General features: G+C 41.1%; 1 protein-coding gene across 4 annotated transcripts; it reads right to left on the bottom strand.

The window, feature by feature from the left end:
* Positions 1 to 884: 884 nt before the first annotated feature.
* On the bottom strand, positions 885 to 23,951 carry ago4 (argonaute RISC component 4). 4 transcript variants are annotated; one of them, XM_051390246.1, is made up of 20 exons: positions 23,750 to 23,951; positions 16,946 to 17,117; positions 16,505 to 16,625; positions 15,859 to 16,040; positions 15,060 to 15,196; positions 13,803 to 13,937; positions 13,223 to 13,261; positions 12,847 to 12,934; positions 12,545 to 12,692; positions 12,299 to 12,418; positions 11,927 to 12,088; positions 8,917 to 9,050; positions 8,646 to 8,830; positions 8,327 to 8,486; positions 7,773 to 7,944; positions 7,338 to 7,481; positions 6,902 to 7,036; positions 6,690 to 6,791; positions 5,639 to 5,838; positions 885 to 5,165 (listed from the first exon to the last, which is right to left on the bottom strand). In XM_051390246.1, the coding sequence occupies exons 1-20, from the start codon at positions 23,766 to 23,768 to the stop codon at positions 5,057 to 5,059; spliced, it is 2,664 nt and encodes an 887-aa protein (XP_051246206.1). In that variant the 5' UTR covers positions 23,769 to 23,951; the 3' UTR covers positions 885 to 5,056. The 4 variants fall into 4 exon arrangements, with proteins under 4 accessions (XP_051246206.1, XP_051246204.1, XP_051246208.1 ...); XM_051390244.1 differs by having other exon boundaries at positions 8,917 to 9,065; XM_051390248.1 differs by lacking the exon at positions 13,223 to 13,261.
* Between the last annotated feature and the right edge of the window lie 858 nt (positions 23,952 to 24,809).

Raw genomic sequence — 24,809 nt, forward strand, 5'->3', positions numbered from 1 at the left:
AATAAAACTGTTTAAACATGACAGAGCTGTCAAGAAAATGAAATTTTTTTGCAGTTTGCTCTTGTATTTGACTATTATAGTATAGTACATAATGTTGTGTGAATAACTCATTTTACATTTTTCAGCCTGAAACGTGTGTGTGTGTGCGCGTGTGTGTAAGAACAATCTAATACAAAGAAAAACGTAAGAGGATCATTTGTGAATGCTTGCCCGACTTATGTGACTGAGAACGCCTTAAAAGACATTTAATATTAAAAAAGGCACAGACAAAAACACCTTCCTTCCTTGTTTTGCCTGTGTACCTGCCAGGACGTTAAATGGTGCCAAACAAATATACAATATTTAGAGCTGCTACACAGGTTTACCAGTTGCAGTAATTCATGTTTTAGTGTTTTAGATGTCTAGGTTAATCCCTGAGCTACTTTGACAAACTGTTTGGTGTTTTAGTGCATTCGTATGAAAGCCCATAGACCCTCAGGTTCATATACGATCTCAGGGTCTAAAGATTAAAGTAACTTTGTATGAAATATGAGATAGTGACATGGACTTAAGTTCAGTATGGCTGCATCTACACTTTGTTAACATGGTTAGAACACAGGTCTGTAAGAAAATAACTTGAAAAATGTCATCAGCGAGGTGCTTTGATATCTTCGTGCCTCACTCAACTGTTCTTAAATGACCATCAAGGTGAGGAATTGGACAGATCATTAATGTTTTACTCTTCTCAGTAATGAAGTGATCCCATTTACCTTGGTAAAGAATGCCATCTAGTGACCATATACATGCACATAGAGGCTTTGGTTTTAATCTGTTGTTAATTCAACTAGCTGTACTTTTCAATAGAATACCAAAACATCTGTCATCAATGATGAAAACACATCAGCTATGTTATAGGCATAAAATACCAATTTATTACTTTGCACATTAACACAAGAATTCCCTGCAGGCTAAAAAAAAAAAAAAATGTATTTGAACATGTCACATAATAGCAATAACAGCGAGTGAATGGCCCTGTGCTGAGGGCGGGGCTACAACAGGCCTCGCCCTCTCACAACTGGTCAGAAAAGGGCTCCGTTCATTCACAGAATCGGAACGTTCCATTCACTGATCGGAATGTTCCAATCACTGAATTGGAATGTTCCAATTCTATGATTCTTATTGCTATTAAACAATCACACACAGCTTCAGAGACCACTAGCAGGAAAAAAAAAGAAAAGAAACAGAGCAGAGCTATAACAACCCCCCAAAAAAGGAACCGAAAAGGGAAAATAAAATAAAATTAAAATACACGATACACAATGTCAAATTACAAATCCGTTAAGATATAACAATATATCAAAGTGAGAGGAATTTAAAAATAATTCATGCTCTCTTTCTATCGGGGGCACAGAAAGAATTATGGATCTTTTTTTAAAAAGGTTAAAAAGAGGTAATCCTGCTCCGCTGATGCCATGGGGACCCCTTCACAAAGAGGAAGTGCATTTGTGAGGGGTCAGCAGAGTTGCCATGGAGACAGGAGAGCCCCCACCAAGAGGCGTGGCCACAGGTACAAACCAGGAACGAGGAGACAAAATGGATGCTCGCTATAGCAACCTGGCCAAGAGGAGAGGGGTTAGGTCTTTAACGGGTCCACATTTGAAGAAAGTACCTCGTTTGAATTTGAACACAACGCAAAGAGCTGGACCCCCTCGCCTCAAAAAAGTGTACCTCCCAAAATTACTGACATTTGTGTAGGAATCTTTAAAATGCGTCTTAGAGAGACTGGACAAATATTGCTAGCCTAAAACAGTCCCACTAAATTGATAACATTTACCCCCAAAAAAAAAAAAAAAAAAAAAAAAAGCGATTAGATTTTTTTCTTTCTCATAATAAATATGATTCCAAAAAGGTTTTTTCTTTTTTTCTTTTTTAAAAGGACAATACTCTGGCATGCAGGCGAGCAAAGTCTACATTTTGTTACTTTAAAAAGGAAATTGTCTAAAGCCTACATAACTATTCCACCAAATGCACATTCCCACTGATTGATACAAGCAAATAAAATAAACTAAAAAAAATAAAAATAAAAAGTACAGAGACACAATTGCGAGAGTAGACCAACAACCACAATGAGTAGAATTATAGCTTTGTTTTTCCACATTTGAAAACTAGAACTGGGTTAATATTGCTTTGCAATGTCATGTTACAAACGGAGTGATCATTTATTTCGACTGGAGTTTAATGATCAAATATTGTGAAGGATATAAAACATCAAATCACTGCCCATTAGAGATGCCAGATGAATACTCAATCACAGCCCACTTGGCTTGGTAAAACTAGTGCACGTTTTAAAAATTGATCTGCCCCCTTTAAACAAAGAGTAAAACTTATTGCATGCAATGCCTGGACAACATCCTCCCAATACCCCCTCCCCCGCCCCCCCGAGCCCTCCTCGTTTCCTGTTTCTCTGCTCCTAGCCGATGCCAACGCCCACGCCTTCAACAGGCAGGTGCTCAAACTCATTCATAGTAAACCTGCTGCTTTACGGGTGGTTTATTACAAAAGGGTTTCCACTGAGCTGTCCCCCCCTGATGAGGCGTGCACGTCGACTGTTTTTCCAAACTCTTCCTTTCCTACATCTTTATCCGATCGCAACACCAGGGGGCACCACTTTGTGCAACCGTCACCACAGCGCGTCACCACAGCGCGTCACCGCGGTTTCTACAGTAACAGTATGCCGAGTGTTTGTACAGGGGGTCCAAGGGCAGTGCTTATGCTTATTGTCAATTCATTTAATCCAGTGTTAAAAATGCATAAAAATATGAAACAAACACCGTCAAATAGCTGAGACTTTAAGATGGGTATACTTCAAATACACACAGAGTAATAGAAACAATTTTTTAAAAAGTCTAAAAATTCAACTCATTGCCTATCGCAAACCGCTTTTTAACAAATCCCTTAATCTAGGTTCATTCTGATTACAATCCCTGATTGTCTCAATCTATCTGATCAAAACCAACCGTCATCAGCTGAATGATGTACACAAGCAGATCCGTTCTACCAGTCGGAGTGCTACACAATACCTCGAATCTGCTGCTAAATTTTACTCGCATCAGAATCTACAGAGGGAGCATGAGTTCATCCATCCTGGGGCCTACTTCTTTTTCTTACCATTAACCAGAATGCTACAAAAAAAAATTTCCAACCCAAAGCTCTAACCCCTTAACCTGCAGCTCAACAACTGAAGTCTATTCCTGAAGTCGCACTATTAACTATATAACTGGCTTCGCTGCCAACCGTAAAATTTCATCATCACAATAGTAACAACATTGACAACAACGATAACAACAACAACATCAATGGTAAACTACTAATTCTAAACAACAGTTTTTTTTAAGATAACCACAAAACATCTTATATTAAACTTTTACAAATCTGCTTTGTTGATTCGTATGTATAAATGCATAAAGGTACGAGAGATTGAGAGTGCCCTCTGTTGCTTGCCTAGCGTCCCGGGTCAGTGCAATGAATTGGCCAGTATTAGCAAAGGAGACCTCTAAAAACTACGTTGGTTTCCGGCCCTTGAAACTACTACAAAAAGAACAAAACCAAAAAAAAGGAAGAAAAGCAACGTCCAGCCGTGTTGTCATATAATCTTTCAGATAATCAGGTCCAAAGAAAAATAAGATCCTGCTTTTCACACAGAAAGCAAGGCTGATAAGACCATACTCTGTGTTTAATGCCTTCAGCCATTCAACAGGTCCCAATGCTGAGCCAGTCACAGGCTAGACCACGGTTACTACTGCTACACGTCAGACCTGACTTCACTTACTACTCGAAATGGATTAAGTTACTTTTTTTTTCTGGAATTCAGTGATGTTTTAGAGGCACAAAAAGGAGCAGCTGGCTCCCAAAGGTGCAAATCCCACCCATACTGCGCTGGCAGCACGTCGAACACACGCGTTCAAAATGTAATTCAAAGCATTTCAATTAATAAGTGACCCAGGACTACTAAAAATACCCACACCAGCCTCTATGAGGCCTGTTTTTAAGTCATATGTCTCAAAGTTGCTCTATAGATGTAAATATATGCTTATATGTACTGTATGTGTGAATATAAAAACAACAAATCTGAGGCATTTACAGCAGTTATCTCCTTGATTTCCCTTTACAATTCAGTGGCCTGCCATGAAACACACATGCATACACAAACTCCCATACAGCAGTACATGTATATACAGAGATGCACGCACGCACACACATACACACGCACACACACAAACACACGCACACAGACTTGCGTATTCTTCGCTAAGATGAGAGGAAAGTAGTAATGGGCATGACACCCAGGTCACCTCGCTTGTAAAAGACCGTAAAGGAGAAAAAGTTAAAACACACGCTCATAAAAAGGAAAAAATATATATATATATGTATATATATTTCATTCTCAAAAGGTCGACTCCCCTCCATCTCTTTTCCTGTAGAGTTCCCTCCCCACCACCCAATAAACCCAAGACCTTGTGACAGATTTTGCCCAAAGGGGCTTTGAGGTAAAAGTAGATAAGAGTCCTGCTTAGCTGGGAGAGCTAAAGAGCTGCGCTGACACAGATTGTGCCAATCCACTCCCTTGCTCAGTGTATCTTACAAACACAAGAGTGCAGACATTCAAATAGAAAAAACAAACTCAAAATAATGGCTCAACTTGTAGTATGTGTGTATGGTTTGGTTTTTTTTGTCCTTTTTTTCTTTTCTTTTGTGCACTGAAACCCTCAGGGATCGCAGTGCTGGATTGCTGGTTTGAAAGGCGGCTCGATTGGGAACGCTGGTTGGCTGATTGTTCCTTGAAACAAAAACCTGCTGGACATAGGGACACAGCAGGTCTCCCTCGTCCAAGAGCCGCTTTGGTGCAGATTCAGAAAATTAGAGTGAGTGTGAAGAGAAAGAGACAGACTACAAGGAGAGAGAGAAAGATGTGGGAGAAGAATAAGAGAGAGAGAAAGAGGGAGAGACTGACAAAAAAAAAAAAAAAAGACAGAAAGGAAGGGAATCCGCGGGTGGACTGGCTGACGTGGTCGCTAGCTCAGGCGAAGTACATGGTGTGCTGGGTATCATAGTGGATCTGAACTGCCTTGGCCAATGCCTGGGGGTCCCGGCCGTTACTTTGACCCGACACGTGGCTGCCTTCCGCACTGCAAGACAGACAAAGGCCGGGTTTACGTTGACTGTCAGAAATGATATCACATCATAGAAATGCAGGAAATGGAGGCTGCGGGGATAAAAACAGGAATCGAAAGCCTTGTTGTTGCCTCTGGAAACACATGTGCGTCTACTGGTCTAGGGTCAGTCCGGAGAGCTTTCTCTCTCGTCTCTCCTCTACACTAATTATGAAAATATCTTTTTTTAAATCACTTTTTAAAAAACAAATGTTAGAACATGCTTTGCAGAGACAAAAAGAACAGACTAGATGCCCTGTACAACATACACATCCAAATCAGAAAACATAGTTATTTAAAAAATTGACAGGAAAACAAGGGTGCTTTAGGATGCTTTTACAAAGGGGTGTAAAGGCTATCACACGATACTTGTCCCTCTGGGTTTGGTCCAAGTCTCCAGCTAATAATCTTTCTTGAACTGGGACCACAGATATCCAGGGCAGCCTCACCTGTCATGATCTTTGTCCACCAGGTGATAGCGAGCTCGGAAAGCCACTAGTCTGGCGTAGTAGGCCGGTGCTGGGATGGAGACGGAGCGCGTGCAGCGGACATAGGTGTGGCACAGCTGGTAGGTGAGGAGCTGCAGTTCATCGGCGGTGAAACAGTTGTCATCCCACAGGACGTGGTAGTGGGAGGGACGACTGGTTCCCTGAGGAGAGATGGAACACAACATGTTAGAGGTCAATACTGTACTGATAATTTCATGTAATGGTGTGATAAAGTGATACAATTTACTTGGTCACTCGAAAACCATCTTTTCATTTTTAGCATAAGAACCCCACTGCGGTTCTTTGTAAACAGGAATTCCCATATGTTTACAGAAGTGCAGCATTAAACTTAAAAGGTAAGTGAGCTAGGACAGAGCAGTACTCCTGACCAAACTGAAGAGCAAGAACCAAATGCTGTAATGTGCATGAGCCACTGCAAGTGTCTGGTTCCACTTTTTACAGCCATCTTTTAAATTTACAGTGGACAAGTGTTTCATATTGAAAAGATAGTTTGTGGGTAGTGTTACATTTTAAATAACAGCCAAACCACCTGATTGGTCAAAAAAAAGCATCCAAATCATGCCGTTTATTGTCATTAAGCATCATTATCGCGGTAACCACATAGCAAAATTGCCGTACCCCTGAGGACAATTTCCACTGAACTAATTTGTCTAAATGTGCCAATTCATCACCATTTCAAAACTGTAAAAGAGACTTGGAGACATGGAGTGAGCAATGCAAAGTTGCATGAGATTTCTTATAAAATTGACAACATTTAATTGACTATAAAAAAAAAAAAAAAACACTCATCTAGTGTGTGAGTGAGTAAACCTCACCTGAATCTAGGGCTGCATGACTAACTGATATTGCAATTGTGATATAATTCCCAGTTAGCATGGGAATAATCATTTTTGTATCAGAATTTGAACATAAACAATTGTTTTTTTAATATTGCACTTGGCCAAAATGCAATTTTTATAACATTTCGAGAAACTGAGAGAGAGAGCCCTACCTGAATCCCAGCATGGCTGCACAGGTAGAAGTCGAACTCGGACGGGTGTGTGATGGTGCTGTCCACTGTGGTTCCTGCTGGGACATTACCGCTCTTCCCAACCTGCAGGGGGGCGATCAATTACATTACAGTTAAGAGACACATGACACAGTGTTGTACAATAGAAAGTGATTAATATACCACACATCGCAGTGGAGTGACCGCCTACTGACCCTCTCAGCTTTGTCGGAGCAGAAGAGACGAGTGTGGTGACGTTTCTGAACCACAATGTAGGTAATGCCCGGCCTGTAATCCTCCTCCAGACTGATACAGGCCTTCCTGATGGCTATCAGCTCCGGCCACGCTACCTGAAAATCCAAGACAAAAACCAGATGCACACATACATGATACACTGCTACTGCATACAACGTTTCCATGTTTATTTCACATTTGAATTTATTCGGATGGCATATTCTTTGTGGCTTCATCTTCAAACTAAGTTTTTTCAGCCTCCTCTCACAATGAAAGCTGCAATTCCTGCCTAAAAAGATTTCATGTGGGATTTGCACGCCAAAATGGCAAAAATATGGCAGAAATAAGCTGGAGATGAGCATGAAAATAACTGGTAAAACTCTGCCAAGGGTAGGTGGCCACGTGCCAGTCTCTCACCTGTTTCATTTGTCCTTCTGACACACCGCCACGATAATAGATGATTCGAGTGGGCTTGAAGCGCGTGGACTTGTAGAACTGGATGAGCAGCTCCCGCACCATGTTGGTCAGGTCTTGGATTACCTCCTGACTAAAGAGCTGCTCCTAAAAAAAAAAAACAACAACTGATTTAGACTCAGAAAGGAGGAGGGAACTGTGAACAAAAACAGAAAACTAAAAGTTTCCAATCAGGCTTTGATGGGAGAAAAGTCTAAAACTGACATCTTGTAATATTATAAATTACTAATAAATAGCCTAAATGTTGCAGAGTTGGTCATGCCAAAGTGATGCATTAAATCCTGATTTTAAAAAAAGGAATTGTTCATTTAATAAGAGTACAAATTAACCATTCATCGATAGTGTGAAAATCTAAACGTACACACAGAATGCAGTTACCTGGGACATGTCTTGTCTAGACGTCTGCACTCGCACTGTGGCGCAGTAACGGCTGGGGTGGCCGTCCATGCTGCCCACCACCGCCGCGATGGACGGCTTCTTCCCATCACCCGCTGGAGGATGTGTGACATCCGCACCCAGGAAGATGACGGGCTGCTGGAACACAGAGGGCCTGAACCAAGTACCGGATAAGCAAAATAAAGAAAAGAGACATTGTATCATAAGCCAGTACATCACATTTCTTTTTCAATTTATAAAACAGAAAACAGCACGACTATGACGGAAAATATGCAAGATAAAATATCCAAATATCATTATACAAAATTAAAAAGATTCCCAGAATTTAGGCACCAGACCAAATACCAAGAACAGCTACATTTTAAATGAAAATGATTAGATTATTACTACAATTTGGATTGCTCTTTACCACATGATTACCAGGGGACTATTTGTGTTCAGAAAGCATCTGACCGATCTACAACATTCAAAGCCAAGAAGCATTCCAGACTCCCATCTAGACTGCAACGAAGAAGAAAACAAAAATTCATGCTTACCTCTGATGAGGCACCAGGACGTTGTTGATGCCTCCCAGCTTGGCATTGATCTTGAGGCACAGGTTGGAGAGGGTCTGAGGGGACGTCTTCACTACGTTCTTCACCTGCACGCACTGGGTTGCCATGCCAAGGAGTGTGTCCCCCACCCGCTTTACCTCAGCTGCAGACGAAAACAGAGATGACCAAGATAAATATCACAAAAAATGTTTTTTAAAAAATGAATTACTGTAGAATAAAAATTAAAAAAAAAAACAATTTAATTCCTATTCTCACATCTTCTTTCTTATTCACTAAAATGCACAAATTATTAATCTCTTACCATAGACTGGTGTTTTGCCAGGCAGGATGACCACAATCAGCTGCAGGCCTACATAAGACATCTTGAGGTGTTTGAACATGGGCTCCACACTGTCAGCTCCTTGGGCATATTTACAGAAACAAGGCTGGCCTTGAATGGGCATCCCAGCGTCCTTGGAGATCTTTCGAAGCTGGTCGGTGAAACTCCTATTGAAAAAGCATAATCCATTACTATTTTAATCTGGACACACCTCCTCATAAAGCTATACACAACAGTTGATGCCATGACTCACTTCAGCAGGTCCTCTCGACACTGTTTCTGTGGAGCGAAGCAGGCCACAGCCCAGACCTTGATCTCGATTCCAGCATAGAACTGCTTCCCTCTCATGTCCCACACGCCCTGGTTGGGCGTGGCCACGGTCTTATTCTGCGGAGAGAGTCCCTACTCTCTTAGTCAACCCACCGATTGGATGAGCCAATACAAAAGGTACTACATCCCAACCCACACTTTCATTTTTCTATCTTATACACAGAAACAGAATGTATTAAAACCCCATCCAGCTGACCTACAGACACTGTACAAACTATTCTATGCACACTGAAATGCTTCAAAGCTGGTTTTATACATTTATATCAGTTTTAGTATATAATGATGTCTGTGTGCCTGTGCGTGAAGTATTAATGGGCACTAGACATACACAGTCTGTAGCAGGCATTGTGAGACTCGTTTAGAAGAAGAGAAATGCTCAGTTCTTTTATGGCACATAAATACGCTGGTTTTATAGCTTCCCATATCAGGAGTCCTGGCATGGACAGCCAACAAGAGTAGTGTATCTATTCAAAGGCACATCATTAGGTGAGTGCTCCCACTTCGAGTGTGGTGGTGAATACAAATTCAAAGGGCAGTGGCTTTCAATTAAGTTAACGAGATTTGCCAAAGGCCATTAAGAGCCTTTATTCTCCAAAACCAGAGATCACAATGAACTACTTGAGAGTTGTATGCCAAGAAAAGTTAAGAGCTTCTCCAACTCATTACAAGATCATCTCAAAATAATCTTCAACATGATCAAGTTTCAGGATTTTAAACAATCTGATAAACATTTATTGGTTGTTGTCAGTAATATAAAAGTGTCATCAGTGTATGTTACACAGGAAATAGACTGCAGCTTTTCCCATCTCGCATGTTGGACGTAGTCACTTCAGGGAGTATTCATTTTGTGAATCCTCTGATGCAACTGTATGTCCGTCAACATCAGCATGCCATTTTAAAATAAACAGTGTGTACGTTTCATTCATTCAAATGGGAAAAGCTTTCAGTCTACATTTAAGGGCATTTCACTGGAAGCCGATTAGACTCGATATCCCAGCAGGCAAGTGGCCAAGGAGAGTGTTGTGATAGGATCTTTGGTAAATTAACCAACGTATAGTTCAAGCAGCCAATAAAGGGATTTAAGCTTGGCACTGGCATATTTTTTTTCAAGCAACAATCTGCTGTAAGTCTCTGAAGAACAATTACAAATGAAGTAGAGAAAAAAGGGGGGAAAGCTGGCCCATACACTGAACCAATTTCCCCACAGGGATCATTAAAGTTTCATCTTATCTTAGCAGAACCATTGAACGCTGCCTCTAAATGTGGAGTTATATTGCAGCACCTGTAGTATTTTTATTAACCTTTTCATTTTCAGATGGGAGATAAAGTCACATTCTCCCTCCACAGGCTTTAAAAGTGATTTTTTTTCCAGACAGGTTTTACATTAATGCTGGGCGGCTACGAGTCTTATCGTACTCCTGTTGACAGCACATCCATTCCTCCCCCCTTACACACAATCCTTGAATCTCAATTCAGCCTCTCATGCCTGACAGCCAGGCAGCAGTGTAGGATTATAAAGTCTGAATTTATGTTAAAAAAAATTGTAATTCTTGTCCAGAGAAAAGGCTGCTGGTTATGTCTTTTGTTGACAAGCTTTATGCAAATGATAGCATTATAGATCCATACAGGTCTGCTAAAAAAAAACATTTCTCTCCAAAAGGCTGATTTGGGATTCAGTAGGTGAATCTCAGCAGTCTGCAATGACTTAATCCTCACCTCCATTCCTCCACTGACACTACTAAATGCAACAGGTGAAAACCGAAGCCTTCATCTACATGCACCGCAATATTTACATACTTTAGAAGCTGCGTCAGTGAAAGGAAAGAGAATACAATAGATGCACTTTACAGACTGCAGAGATGCGCCACAGGATTATAACACGGGGCAAGTTCCAGGTCTTATAGGTCTGCATATATTTATGTACCTAGTCAGCTCATGAAGTAACTGACTGGTTCATCTACAGTATACAAGAGTTGCAAAATCGGAAGAGCCTCTGGTTCTGTAAGTGTTTTTTTTTTTCTCTATTCTGTAATCCCTTTTAATATGTCCTAAATTTTACTCAACATAGAAACAGATTCTCAGACAATGTAACAATCCTATAGGTTTCTGTTCCAGCCACCAGTTTCAGTTGTTCTGATCTAAGAAATCATGTTTTGTCCATCAGTATGGCATGGCAGACGGCTTTAAATACTGCAATACCCATGAGCCTTGGCTGCTGTTGCTATGCTGAAGAAGCCAGTCATAGCACAAATCAAAGATGTAGCAAAATCTAAATGCTTCTAAAAGGTGCAATTGAGACAAAACACTGCACCAGAGTTGCTGAATGCATCTAAAAATGACCCAAAATTAAACAGCGAGTTAATTTAAGCTGTAGATCGTATTGTCAGTACAGCGTAAACACCGTAAACGGCAACTTTTACTTGCCATTAGAGTAAATTACAGAATTTCAAACAGGTCTCTGTATGTTTCCTACAAAAATGCAGCGTGGGAATCTTAATTAACTTCTCACCTTCCGTTTTTATGTGCACAGAATTGTAGCTGCCACTTTCTTTTTAAAGCAACCAGATATTTTCTAACACAGTTGTTCATCTTTTGTACTGATGACTCAACAGCAGGAATGTGATGTCCATTTGAGTCACAGAAGTACTCCAACTGTGACTCACCTCATATTTTCTTTGGTGAAAAAGGAATGGGAAATATTTTTGCACAGCCAAGGGTACCTGAAGACCATCTCCCACTTTGCAACTCTATATACCATTTAGCAAAAAAGCAGTAGCTCAGATATAGGTATTAATGATCATTAATCTCAGAAATCTAGGTTTCACCCTGGATCTTCCCCCCATGTCCCATCATTCACTCTATGATGCCCCCCCACCCTGTGCGGCCCCAGTCAGGTTTGTGCCCCCAGAGTGAAGCCCCTGCCCAGTACTCACCCTGCCACAGTCCCTCCCTGTGTCTGTACTCACCCGGCCCCCATACTGCAGCATGGGCGCTGGGAGAACACGCCCTGTCACCTCTGTCATGTCATTGTGCACAACAATGCCAAATTCCTTCAGGTAAGGGTCCGGGCCCCCGACCATGCTGTTACTTTTGACCTAAGAAATGAGGAGAAAATAAAGGGGAATTAGAGATTAAGAATGAGAAAGAACAACTATATAAAAACTTCAATTTCTCTCTTTAGGCAAGGCTGAGTTCATAGAAGCGGCTGCAACTGAAAACTAGAAGTCCTTAAAGAAAAATCAGCCAAATGCCAGCAGCTCAACTTGCCTTTCTTACTCCCACCCCAAGAGGGAAACAGCACTCACCAATCTACTGATCTCCTCCTGTCTGTCGGGGGCTGAGCGCGCTGTAGCTTTGATCATGGTGGATGTCTGGTTGTCTGTAAGTTTCTTGATACAGCGCTGGCCTGCTACTATATTACACACCTATAGAGCAGGAAGAAACATTTTATTAATTGTAACAAAATTAAATATGAGGAACGCCATTGGAAATGTAAAGTATGTTAATTAAAATAATGATTTTTATGCTTCAAAAAACTGCCTCTTTCTCACCTCCAGGGGAAGGTAGGTGTGCTTCTGTTCTTGCCCTACTTGCAGGCAGGGTAAATGTGGATACTTGAGCTGCAGATTGTACTTCTGCTTGAAATACTGAGCTACTGTGCACTCCATGGCTTGGCCGTTCTCAAGCTGTAAGGGGAACCTGTGAATAAATGGAAAATGTGGGCAAAGCACAAATAAGTACACAAGTATGTAAAACAAAAAACACACACACACAAAAAAAGGAAAAATGTCCAAAGTTGCCTGCGCTGACATATGAGAGTGAACAAACTGATGAGTGTAGGAACAGCACTTACGTTTGGTGGCTTGCAGGCCGGCGCGTTACATTGCACACACGGTACTTCCTCTTCATTTGACCACAGTGTGTGACCTCAACTTTTAAGCCTGTTTAAAAACATACAAGACAGAATGGATACGGAGTCATGTGAAGAAGCAGTAACATCTTCGGTCCAACTGTAATTTAAAATATTTTGAAATATTAGCTTTACATTTAGCAGGTTGGAACTGTACTCTTCTGTTTCACTACTGTCATTTTTCATGCCATGATAAAGATAAATGCTGACAAGGCAGTCAATAGCATACAGGGTGTTTCAGCTCTCTGCAGTTTCCTTTTACACATTTGTCACAACTCTGCTCAAAACACAAACCAAAAGGAGAATTGAGAGAGCTTACATGTGTCTGCCGAAGAAAATGTGCGGTTGAAATTCCACACTGTTTGGGTCAAAATATCAAATCTGTAAAATGCCATTCACTCCTGCAAGGTTATTGAGTGGTTCTTTGTGCATTTACAATTACATAATTAAAAAAGACAAACAGAGACTGGAGCTGCTTGGAATAGTTCAGTTTTTTCTTGCATTTCAAACATTCTGTGAGTTATGAATAAAAGCACAGCTTTATTCAAGAGATCCGCTATGAACACAATCTCATGGACATATTTTCTGATTTGAGACAGTTTCTGTTCAAAAGGCAGAAACACAATCCTTTGTTACCTGAGCTTCAGTATTAGTGTGTGTTAAGCAGTGATGTGTGTAATGGGTATACAGCATGATTATGTGTCAGGAGTGGGCGTAGATTCTTTAGCTATTACACACTGCATAAAAACAAACATGCATGTGCCTATCTGTAATCTCTGTGGTGAATCTGATACACAGTGAGTCACAGAAGCTGTGCATATAATGTGTGCATGCCTATTAATGTTGGCCTTCCATTACTTGTTGGTAAATGTGCGTGTGCGCTGATATTGAGTGCTCACCTCTTATTTCCTTGGTGAATTTGACGCGCTGCGAGTCAGTCAGTGGTTTGGTCTGTTCGTTGATGTTCTGTATATCTAGCACCTCGCACATGAACTCTATTACAGGCTGAGCGCGGTAGAAAGCTGTTGCTGACACTGAGGGGTAGAACAGATAAGATATCATTCAGAAAAATCAGTCCCATAAAACAATAAAAGCAGCAAGGAAAATGAGTCTATGATAGTGTATATCACAGGCAGAGTGTGGTCAAACCGTAGGATTGAGGAGTGGGGATGCAGCAGTGACAGTTTTAAAGCACCTTCTTGTGGCTATACTGAATCCTGACCTCATCAGCAACAGCTACAGACTGCTAAACATCTACAACAATAACTTAATCTCCTCGATATAACTGAGTGAATGCAAAGAAACCTACTATGCAAACCATTTCACCCCAGGACCTGTGTTTATAATTACATGATGATCTCTGTCTTAGTGTCATAGAATAAGAAGTGTTCTTGGTCTTGGTGTGAAATGGACAACTCAACTACAGCTTCACTCTTAATAGATTCAGGAACTTGCTCTGGTGCCAAGATACTTTGTGTAAGACTGACTTTTACAATTTCAACTGATTTAACTGGTGTTGAAACTGAAAACAGACATGTTTTTAGTTTTTTTTTTTTTAATGCAAGTGGATGAATCATTGGGGGCCATGTTTCAGGTATAGGAGTGATGATTGAACACCATCCCAGAGGTTCAATTTGAGTAATCGATACAAGTTCAAAGGCTGTTTGGTTAATAATGTTATAGCACAAAGGTGGGTTTTAACTAGGACTGTAATAAATAGTTGGAAGCTTCATTGACATTGGATTTCTAAAATCAACATTTCAATGCTGCACAGGTTTTTTTTTTTTTTTGCGAGTCAATCCATCTCACATTAGCAGATAGTGGTCACATGCCACAACTAAAATTTCACTCAACTAATCATGTTTATTTAAATGTTGCCCGATAATGCAATAAGTCTGTGTAGAAAGCAAAGTGAGCAGGAAAAAAAAAAAGGCCACAACTTGTGAGTTTAAACTAAAACCACAGGCAACTGTCAAACAAAAGACAGTTTTCTGTGTCACAGAAATCTTATATCTATCACTTATCACCCACATCAGATATCGGCCCGATACAGAATACTGTACAACAGGTATAGTCATATCGATTATAGCAAATAAGTGTACTGAGGTTTTGCAAAATAATGTAGTGAAAGCACACTTAAATCCCTCAGGTCTTACCATCGATGTTGAGCATCATGTTCCACATGGCAGGACGGACAGATTGATGGAAACCAAACCACACCTCCCTGCCTCCGCCCAGAGGATGGTAATAGCCCTCCGGAGGGGAGAAAAACGACCTCCCAACAGGAGTATACCTGAGTACAAAGAAAAACATAGAAGACACATAAAGGATCAAATTAATCAACACAAAGCACAATTAATTAACCGTCCAGAAGAGTTTTTGTTTAATAATTATCAGCCAGATTTAGATTCAAATGAGTTAGATTATTATTTCAACTTGTATCAGACAGTAAACGCACAGGAGGACCACTCAAAAAGATATGTTTTTGTTTGCAAATTCACATAAAGGGCATGAAATCCAACGGTGAGTCTGAAAATGTGCACTTAATCTGTGTGTCAAGAAAAATTGTAGTAAATGGTCTAAACCCACACAAACGTATCAGTACCAACAAAAAAAGGTTTGAGCATAAGAGTGCAGTGAATTGATTTCTCGTCAGAATACAAAGCTTCACAATTTTAGTGTGATGTGATATGATACCAAAATCAACGTCAACAGACACAAACATATCAAGAAGGCGGTGCCCTGTGGTTCAGTGGTTGCAGTGCTACAAAAGCTGCTGCTGCAGTAAACACAACAATTAAATTGTGTAATATGATTTAATCAGGAAGACACAAGACAGCAGGAAATTAAGTAATACAGACAAATAAAAGATGAAAAGCAATAACTCTGTCAACAGATGCGAAAAAGATGGGGGCAGTGTGTTTGTGAAAAGGCAGAGGTGGTGAGTGACGGTACCTCATGGAAGGCAGGTGCCGCGTGATGACATCCAGAGCCTGAACGGAGTCTTCAGGGACCTCGTTAAGGTGACCCGACAGGGCTTCCAGCAGCATCTGAAGACTGACCACAGACACCCACTGCAAAGACACCTTAAACGTCTGATCTTTCCCCTCGCCAGGCAGAGTCACCTCCAGATCCACCTTCAGATTGGAAAGCGAGGAAGACGAAAAGGACAAAGGGGAGAGATGGAAACAAAAAAGAACAAGTGACAGGGAGAGACAGGTAATAAATACCACAGAGCAAGCAAGTAGGTTGAATAAAGAGCAACGCAGAAATAGTCTGATGAATCGATTTGTCTTTGAAACAACAAAAAGATGAACCAACATTAAAACATTACATTAGCACAGCCACAGTGTCAAAGAGTGTAAACAAGAAGCTAAAACTGATAAACTAGGAAAACTAAGGAAAAGGTTAGAGGAAACAGCTTGACACTGTTAGATATCAGTATTTGTTTAAAAAGTTCTTAAATGCAAGCCATTTCTCCCATTGAGGAATCATTTAGAGCGGAGAGATTCTTCAACATTTTTACACACTGATTTTAAAAGACATTTATTCTGTGGTACATGCTGATGAAACAAAAGGTTCAAGCATTTGAGATACCGACCCTGTCTCTCCCAATCGGCAGTGGATGTGCTGTGTACATGTTTCTCTTCCCGTCGTAGCCAGGCTGTCGGTCTCCAAAGATTTGCATCTTGAAGTGCCGCACCATGGTGTCCACAACCTCCCTAGAAGACAGGGACAGGATGTGAGCCAAAAAACACAGGCATACCAGTGACTTAACAATATTTCTGGTGACAACATGAACAAGAAATGACCATGCAGTTTCATACTGCAGTAAAACAAAATGGTTATTTTGCTTTATTGCCCTTTTTACTAGTAAATAAAACTTCTTGCTCCCAGAGTTTCTCCCTGGACAGTCTGTGGTTACACACAGATGCAATTGGCATTTCAAAATCATCAATATCAAAAAGACAAAACCTCCAATAAACAAAAAACCACCCCATCCCTGTGTGCATGTCCTGCTCAAACCTGACTGTTAATTTACCTGTTGACCCTTCGAGGCCGTTTCTCAGGCTTGATGTCGATATCATAGTGATAGACATCAATCTTGGGAATCTGCACCTGGAAGTGGTTGGCAAGGAGCCGGATGGGTTTTCCCACCGTGCCAAGGCCGGGACGCCGTGGAGGCTGAAACAGAGAGGTTGGTGCGGGCGGGCCTAGAGAGAGCAGAGAAAGGAAAGTGATTGTACTGAAATATGTAACAGTTACTCATTGTTTTGTTCATATTTTACAGTTTATAAGGGCTTTTATTGACATTGTTGACACTAGACACTACTTTGCATAAATATCATTTTAACAGACTTCAAATGAAGCATGTTAGCCATTTATTTTGAACGTGAACAAAAGGTGGCGACAGCGAGAGTGGGCCCATCTTTGCACTCAATGTCGAATTTTAAAGATGAATGTGCGCGACGCAACACCAAGCTTGTTGCAAACAATCTCATCAGTGACACCTGCTTGAATGCACCGAAATGGCCTCAGAAACCCACATACACGCTTTGAGTGATCCGTAACTCTGGCCCCTGACCTACATGGGTCAACAAGGGGGCTGGCGAAACAATGACCTCCAATTATCTTTCAGCCCGCCCCCAGCTCCACCCAGACACACAGGGCGCCCACCCCTCACGCCGAGACAAAGACCGAGCTCCTCTCAGACAGACAGCAGCAGGGCCATATGGAGGGGTGCCACACACAGAGTCTGGGATTACCGTTACACACAGTACACGCCGCACACATACATCTCACTCATCACATTACGTACAGTGTATGCATGTACATGTACACGGGTACCTGACACAGGTGTGGTGCTTATGAGTCTTAGATTGTAGCATTAAAAAGCTGCAGGCAATGGAGGAAAACAATGGCTGCAGTGCTTATGTCACCAGTTAAAGAGACCTCAGGCCGCATCTAGCTCCAAGTAAACCTAATAATGACGCATCAACTATCTCTTACATCAACACGACTCACTGACATGGAAGGAAGGAGGGATGGAGCTACTGTGATGCCTGCTCTGTTGAAATCTTCCATGATCTGTTGTTTTGGTCATCACTCTGTACAAGAGTGTCTGCAAAATGTTCAAAAAGGAATTTGTTTATTCGGGACAAAAGGAGGCGAAGGATTGAGAGCATACTCGAAAGGCAACATACACACACATACACACACACACACACACATATTCATACACATACACACACACATAAACAAAGTTAAAATAATATTGTATAGAAGGAGGCTTGAGGAGGCTGCTTAATGCTTTTGTCAACTGACAGCTAGGGGACTGCGGGGGTCCTCCTGAACTCCCTGCACCCACACGCTCCAGTTAGCAAGTGAAGCGCGAGAGCACGGACAATCGGGACCCTCCCCATCGCTTCCTGAAAATACGCTTCCGAACATGCCCTCATCTAGCCTGGGCCCCAAATCATCTCCCCCTACTACCCACTCCTCCCCCTTATCCTCCCCCTCCTCCTCTATCATACAAATAAACCATTAGCTTGATTATAACGTCGCTCAGCTTTTCTACATCATTATGTTTATGATACAGTCTCAAAGAAGAAGCTATTTGTTGCATTTCTGCTCTTCTTTGTCACGACTTGGATTGAAATCATCTGATGATTCACTCTACTTTGTCCTACTGGCCTTGTTACTGATGGCAACTAAAGGCGTACCAAGTGTTCTACGCTTTACTGAAGGCTGAAAATTGTGTATAATTCTACATTATGCAATCACAAGCATGCTAAAGTGCATTTCAATTTCAATAGTAACAGTGCATGCATTTATGCCTCCATTTTGGTACGTTTTGGTGATGGTGTGCTCGGAAAGCTTTACAAGCAGGAAAATGTGTCTATATAACATTTTGTCCTCTGTTGCATGTATATGGGGGTGGGCAAAAAATTGAGCGGAAACGCAGTTCAATGCTACACCACACAAGGCTAATTCATACCGCAAGTCTAATGTATTGAATTGTTTGACATTGTACATGGGTTTCTTATTTTTTCTGCTCACTGGGCGCACAAACAGGTACTACAGAGGGAGTCTCAATGTGAGAGAGGTGCAGCGAGTTCAAGGTCTTCCTCTTCCACTTTCACCAAAAACAGAGCTGGACCTATATATAGCCTCCTCAGCTGCCACACTACTACACTTAGATATGTGTGTGTCTCAACATGAAATGCCTGAACCCATCCTTCCCTCCACAACCCATCTACCATACTTACCACTACTACACCGCCGAGCTGCCCGAGGTTTTTAAATAAGGAGTTTATGGCTGTATCGATTCATCTGCCAATCATTTTCTCAATTGGTGGATTAATTGTTCAGTCTTTAAAATGTCAAGATAGTCCTTGTTTGTCTGACCAACAGCCAAAAACCAAAACTACTATAAAGTACAAAAAAAGCAACACATTCTCACAACTGATACTAGGAAGTGTTTGGCTGAAATTAGTAATTTAATTATCAGAACGGTAGCAGATTAGTTTTCCATCAATCAGCTAGTCGACCTATCATTTCAGCTCTAAATTAGTTTCTAACTTGCACCATGCAATTGATTAGGTTTGCTGTTTTTCTTCATTCGGCAACATCTGTGGTTAGTTTGTGTGCTGATCAACCAGAATGAAGAAGCACAATACAGAGCTGCAACCAAGGATTATTGTGCAAATAACTTTTACACTTAACTAATAGTGAAAAAACCCCAAGGGGACTTCAAATGTCTTGTCTCTTGTCTTGACCAACAGCCCAAGACCAAAAGATATTCAGCTGTCAATGATATGACAGTAAATCGTCTCATGTGAGAAGCTGAAAACAGTCTTTCTTGACTATTTTTGCTTTTTAAAAAAAAGTTATATTTATGCCCATCAACTAATCAATTAATCTTACCAAACCCAAATGACATGAAAACAAAATCAAGAAGCAAACACAAACAAGAATGGGTATGTTGTATGCAAATAAGGAACTTAGAGCATGTGTCGGCAACCATTACTATCAAAAGAGCCATTTTTGGCCCCAAAAAAAAGATAAGAATAATCTCTCTGAAGTTATAACACAGAGCAAAATAAAAAAAATAACACATTATTGAATTTTTTGGTCAAAGCCACAGGGAGCCACAGGAGAGGGGCTAAAAAGCCACTGGTTGCCTCACCCTGAACCAGAGTCATGCTTGGACTAAATGTTGGGTCACTTCAGTTTTGCACTGCCTCTACGATGAGGAACAAAAACATAACATGGCCTACATTCATGTTAATATTTTAGTGCCACAACAAAAATCTATCATGGGGAAAATATGGGTACAGACAAGGAGAAAAAAAATAAACCACCAACAGCTCCTAACATGAGATGGTTCAGGAGAAACATCACATGACCACGCAGGCAATCCAAAATAGCAAAGTACAAATAAGTAACAAATTAAAGCTGCACAAAATGACATTATGCCCATCTACAAGACAACGGTTTTCTTTTCTCAATATGCCTTTTTTAAATGTGCATGAATGCCACAAGCATATTTTAAATGTTTATTAGTCTAGTCTTGATAAAAATGTACATTTTGTATGCTAATTGTGTGTTTTATATATTCCCTCATGCATTATTGAACTCTTGCAAGTCTTAACTGTAGCACATAAAGTCTCTGAATCCTTTGTTTGACAGAATAGCTGATCAATAAAATGTTTAGAGTAAAAAGAAACCCTGCAGACTTGTCAAAAGGTGGCATTTAAAACAACCCGTCAAGCAAGCTTCCTGCATGATCTTATGCTGCTGCTCCAAGTGAGACAGAGCTGCATCTACTCTGAGTAACAGAGGAAGTGAAATTAGCTTTTCCTGGCGCAGAAAATGACTGATGCACTGGAGGCCAGCAAGTCTTCCTGCTCCTTATGTAGTCTGAGTGCGTCTTTCAGCATGGATCCAAATTGACCACTCGGTCTTCAAAGAGCAACACAAACACAGTACAAAGAGTGCTGCCTACTACGCCGAGTTTTCTCTTCACCGACCCAACGTTTAACGTGTGCTCACATTTGCGGGGACATGTTTGCTACTCGTGCACTGTAGAGCCTACTAATGCTATGCGTGTCCCTGGTAACCACAGTGTGATCAAGCAGAGAGACAGCTGGGCTTAAGCTAAGCATGAGGATGATGGCTTGGCCTGGTGATGAGTCAGAGACTAGTGGCACTGAGCAGGGAGCGCGCTGACGCCCCCACCTGCAAATCACCTGGATTAAGGTACTACACTAGATTGTGGAAAAGCAGCAGTACTGAGAAAGACCATTCATAAGGAGGACATATCCGCCCCTCAGTGTAGAGAAGTTTTATGCCTAGCTGTTGCTTCAGGAGCAGCTTATTCTGACTTTAACGGGCGAGTTCTGATCCAACGCTAAGCAAGATTCGTTATGCACATAAATTCCACCTGTTCAGTCCATGTTCATGGACCACAAAGGGCTAACGGATGCATTTCCCAACTGCCAGTACACATGCCCAGTCTATGTCTAACAGAGTTCACTGATTATCATCAAACATTCCCAAATTTTACAGTTTTATTTATTTACCTCCAGGCTTCTCTCCCCGTCTCTGTTCATGAAATAAAGTCATTTATTTTGGGATAATCGGGAATTTCTCGCTCAGGTTGAAACATTTTCAACTCCAGTAGGCTCATCGTTGCCTCAGTTCACACCACCTAAACCGAACTGTTGTCTGTCAGCCTCTATCAACCTCTTCCCTGTGACAATCTGTGCATTTGTGCCAAATGCTTCAGTGCGTATCTGAACGCAGCTTCAACAGTTACACCTCACAAATCTGGAAATTAAAAACAAATAAAGATTAAACCAACTGCTTTGTGAAGACACCCTGGCCCTCTAAAACTAAACACAGGGAGGCTGACAAATGCACTTTTTGCATAAATACTCACAATGTGAACACTTTGTTCTCATTTGGGGTATTCTTTGTAGTGTTGGATATAATTTTTTAGTTTGTCTCTCAATACAACATCATTCTTGTTCTCACTTTGCTGGGGCTAATTGGCTGATTGCATCGAATTGAAACAGCGTGATCTTGTTTGTCAAAGCTGCTGGATATGGTAGGAATACTTAAAAAAAAAAAAAAAAAAGCAGGTTGTGCACACTACTTAGGCTCTAGTATAGGTAAAATATTAGTGTATAAAAAGGTCTGACATTGGTACTGGAAGCAAATCACATTGTTGTATCCCTATTTATCATTATTAATGTAAAGTTAAATAATGTCTGCAAAGGCAAAACCTGCATTTGCACTCCACTTTACTTCACAAAAATTAAGCCGGCTGGCAGGTAACCTCAGGAGGATCAGGAGAAATTTGCAATGTAGCAGCTGCTGTCATCATGGATAAAAACCTGATTGCACTGATTATGTGTGACAATGAGGCTGCCATGACTCAAACACACCTGTGGACGGTTGTACAATAGTGTTGTCTCCCAACATTCCCCTGGACACCCCCCCCTTGCACAGCACCGTGCATCTGTTTAAAATGTATTTTTGAAACACTGCTACTGAAGCAAATGTCCTCCCTTTAAATAATGCATCCACATTCGTCCCTAATGTCACCACCTTTTCTTCTAGAGCATGGGAGCAATGTGTGTGTGGACATGGAGCAATTCAACAAAAATAAACAACTGCTTCACTGTGGCAAGAAAAAAAAAAAAGAAAAAGAAATGACTTGCTCTGCAAACTGCAGTTCCTCTTGTGTGAAAGGGCGCATTTCACACACAAAATGAAGACTCTGTAGAAGACAAATTAAAAAAAAAAAAAAAAAAGGTAAACACACATTTTGCATGCTGGGACAATACAAACGACGTTGCGTCTCCGGGTGTACAGGTGTGTGGCGGTTTTATCTCCGCATGCTTCATCACAGATCGCTGCATCGCTGCAAAATAAGTGCCTTTGTTATCATATAGGAGATGATAATATGGAGCTGGCCCCGCAGATGTGATCGATAAAAAGCGCCATCCATCCCCTGCTGTAACCCGCACAGGCGCATAAAATAACACACAACTGTAAATTACGAGCCACAAAAAAAAAAAAAAAAAAAAAAACACGCACGTCTGCTCATTTAACGCCAGTAACGTGTGTTTTATTGGCGTTTATGTTGTTGTTTTTTTTTCCCACCCATCGCTGTCATCTTGGACGAGGGCAGCCCGAGGAGACGCACTGTTCCTGATGGCGATGGTACAAATGTAGATGGTTTAGCAGAAGAACATTTGACACAGGTCGAGTGTTTTTGATCATATTTCGACCGGATTGTGAGGGTCTCCGTGTAGAAATGAGGTCGTAGTTATGCGTCCGAAGAAAAAAACAACACACACATCGTGAACAAACATCAACGTAAACACACCACGACGCGGAAGGAAGGAGGAAGGAAGGTCCTAGTTAAATCCCCACTCACACAATGCCAGCCCCGACACGACGGTGCTGTGCGTTGCTTCTGATAAATAAAACACAAAAACCGCGCAGACATTTGCTGGATAACCGATTAAAAAAAAAACAACAACAACACACACCGACCCTCCGCGTACAGAAAGAACAACGTGGCTTCCGCTCGGTGTAAATAAAGCCACACACACACGCGTTTTTATATATATATATATATATATAAATATATATATGCATGCACGGACTCCACGGGCTGGGCCTCGGGTTTGTTTTCCCGTCAGCGCGTCGAGGCCTCGCTGCAGCCGCGGCCCCCAGTGAAGCGACGCATTTGCGCACACGCGTCCCACACACAGGCTCGCTCTCTCCCCGCTCCTCGCTCGCTTTGCTGTTTTCCTTTATATTATCTTACCGGGTCCGAGCGCTTCCATGGCCGAGGCCTCTCTCTCCGTCTCTGTCCCGGCCTGGCGGCTCCGTACCGAGGCTGAAATTGGGGGCGGTATCGCGAAGCTTAAAGTGGCTAATTTAAGAAAAGGGAATATAGATAGATGCGTGGATGACTGCTGACTGGGCTGACTGACCTGAACTACCGCTGCTGCTGCTGGTTCTGGGGATTTGTAAGTGCGCATGCGCCAGTTAGAAGCCCAGGAACGCGCTGTGCGCATGCGTAATTTGCTGTACCGCACTGGCAGATCAAACTTTAATGATCCCATCCAGTGTGTGTGTGTGTGTGTGTGTGTGTGTGTGTGGAGGGGGGGGGGGTCACTTTGGATGTGAGAGTGTAAATATAAACAAATTAACAACAAATTACCATAATCAAACACCAGGTGAAGTGAATGGATAAATAAAGAGGTTGCAGAAAAGCAGTGGTGAATACTCAAACTAGTGGTGGAATGTAAAACATTCATATATATTCACTAAAATACTCCTGCACTGCACTCAAGTATCAACTGTGCTTTTACTGTACAAGTAATTAATTATTCACATAATTGATTAATTAATTACTTGAGCAATTCTATTTTATGCAACTTACAAATCAATTCTTATTTCTTACAGATAGATAGATAGATAGATAGATAGATAGATAGATAGATAGATAGATAGATAGATAGATAGATAGATAGATAGACTTTATTAATCCCAGAAGGGAAATTGGGTCATCATAGCAGCCGGGTACATTAAAATAAAAAAAATAAAATAGAATAAAATACTTAAGATAAGATAAAAAAAAAAGATAAATAGGTAGATAAGGTGCAAAGAAATTGTAGTTGCAAGATGGTGGTAATAGTACTGATGATATGATGGTAATGTTATTGTTAATAACAGTATATAATATACGCTATTCTGAAATGAGCAGTTCTCCATAATGACTCATTTAACTTTGGCTACCTTAAGTAATTCTGATGCTACTACTTAAGTACTTTAAAGTAAAATCTGAATCATACTTTACTAGCAATGCAACACTATACTCA

Source organism: Dicentrarchus labrax, unplaced genomic scaffold, assembly GCF_905237075.1.
Source record: "Dicentrarchus labrax unplaced genomic scaffold, dlabrax2021, whole genome shotgun sequence".
NCBI lineage: Eukaryota > Metazoa > Chordata > Actinopteri > Moronidae > Dicentrarchus > Dicentrarchus labrax.